This window comes from Grampus griseus, assembly GCF_964374135.1.
Source record: "Grampus griseus genome assembly, chromosome: 3".
NCBI lineage: Eukaryota > Metazoa > Chordata > Mammalia > Artiodactyla > Delphinidae > Grampus > Grampus griseus.
Window position 1 is genome coordinate 131,395,328 of NC_139019.1, and position 2,275 is coordinate 131,397,602.

At 38.1% G+C, this 2,275-nt stretch overlaps 1 protein-coding gene across 1 annotated transcript; it reads right to left on the reverse strand.

The window, feature by feature from the left end:
- Positions 1 to 965: 965 nt before the first annotated feature.
- Positions 966 to 1,829, reverse strand: LOC309820864 (small ribosomal subunit protein eS1-like). The gene has a single exon (XM_082651913.1). The coding sequence runs from the start codon at positions 1,809 to 1,811 to the stop codon at positions 1,017 to 1,019; it is 795 nt and encodes a 264-aa protein (XP_082508039.1). The 5' UTR covers positions 1,812 to 1,829; the 3' UTR covers positions 966 to 1,016.
- Between the last annotated feature and the right edge of the window lie 446 nt (positions 1,830 to 2,275).

Below are 2,275 nucleotides of genomic sequence, written 5' to 3' on the forward strand. Positions count from 1 at the left end.
CTGCCAGTAGCATTTTGGACCCAATCTCCTCCAGCCTTTTTGCCTTTAATGCAGAGGAATTTTTACAGTGAATTAGTTTTCCCAGTGCATTGTATTAATTGGAATCAAAAGTCATTATTAGAGCAAACCCATAGAGCGAGATGGTTTAATTAGGAGGCGGGTTCCCAGAATTAAAGGCATAGGCGTTAGTGAAAACTCAATATAGTGTTACAAAGTGAAATTTTAACCAATTATCTTACCTCTATTCAACATTCAGCATGCATCAGACATTTATTGAGTACGTACAGAATTCTAGAGACTATCTGGGTGATGTTGATAGAAAAACAGATGCGGGGGAGAGGGACGGGCACTTACATGTTGGTATTTTGGAGAGTGTTACATTTAGGAATATAAATGTCAACCTCTAATTCCAGCATATTCATTTAGGAAATAGGTTGGGTTATTAATTTAACTCTTATAAGGCTGGTTTTCATGATTTATGCAAAATAAAAATCTGGCTACTTATTTCTAATGTCTTTTTGTGATAATTAAGATCAAGGAAAAAAATTGAAAAAAAATTATAAATTGAATGCTAGGAATGATGATCCTAAGAGGATTTGGGGTCAATGAGTAGCAGGATTAGTGAGTGGGTCTCCTGTGTCCATGTGTGGGAAAGGGGGTAATGGTAATAATAGAAAGGAAGGTTAGGAACAAAATGGTTCCTATTTATTTATTTATTTATTTATTTATTTATTTATTTATTTATTTATTTATTTATTTTTTAAGGAGGTGTTTCCTTTTATTCACCATCTCTAACACGTCCAAACCATTCCAGGTGAAAACAGATCACTACCCTTTCTCAGCTACTTAGTAGTAACTAAGAGCAGTGAATAAAATCCACACAAAAGGTCAGAAAAATTCACCACATAACTATCAAATCAGAACACCTGACTATTGTCAGATTATTTAAAAAGAGTGATCAGAAATTAAGTATCACAAATGAGGTCTTTTATTTGTCACCATTAAAAGTCTGATTTTTAAACAGATTCCTGGACTGGTGGCTCATATCCATCAGCTCGTTCAACTTTAGCACCTGTCTCGTCCCCAGTAGCTTTTCCAGAACTACTACCTTCACCATGTAGCTCCATGAGTTTTCCCAATTCAAACTTGGGCTTCTTCAGCATTTTTACTTTTCTAACAAAGACATCATGGAGTGGATAAATAGATTGGCAGGCCTTTTCTATGTCTTTTCCAATGCTGTCTGGAATCAATTTATTGACCACCTCTTTCAAGTCATTTGTCTGCACCTCTCGGGTCATGATTTCCATCATCTTCTTGCGGATCTGGCGGACCTGCTGGTGCTGGGCATAAGAGGTCTTCCGAATCTGATTGTTGCGTTTTTTAGTAAAACCCACACAGAAGAGACGAAGCAAATAACCATCGGTAGTCTTGACATCAACATTAGCTTCAATCATGGTCTGCCATTTTTTGACCATGGAGCACATTTTGTCACGGGTAAGATCCATGCCATGGAAATTAGTCAGGCAGTTTTTGCCCTGAACATCCTCAGTAATAAGCTTGAATTTTCTGAATGCAACTTCATCATTCTGCAGATCAGCAAGGCTCACTTCAAACACACGACCCTTGAGGCCATCAGACGCGATTTTGGTTCCTTGAGTTCTCGTGACTAGTGTTTTCCCAATATTTCTTATATTGAACATAGCTGGTGCTTTCACATCATACCAATCTTTCTTAGAAAATGGGTCAACCACTTTCTTCTTGGCTCCCTTTTTACCGCCTTTCGTAAGGCGCTTGTTCTTTCCGACCGCCATGGTGCTGCTCCGAGAGCCAAAAGGCCCTATTTATTTTTGAAAAATAATTATTGAGTGACTGCTGTGTGCTAGGTCCTGTTCTATGCAGTGGTGAACAAAATAGACCTCCTTCCTAGGAAAAACAGGTCTTTGTGAACATTATAGTCTGTTGGTGGGGAGGTGGAGGGCAGGGGAAGGACCCTAACAGAAAATAAAAATGTAAAATATGTAGAATGTCAGATTAAAAAAAGTAAGGCAGGAAGAATGATATGGAGTGGGTATGTGTACCTTCTAATTTAAATCTAGAGGTAAGTCCAGCTTCAGGCATGGCTAGATCCAGGAAATGGATCAAATGATGTCATCCACACCTTTTGTTTTTCTCATGCTTGATTTCCTTATTCTACCTTAGGCTTTCTCACTGTAGTAACTCTAAGAGTTCCAGGCTTACATCATCTAAAAATCTAGCAATTTCAGCAGATAAAGCT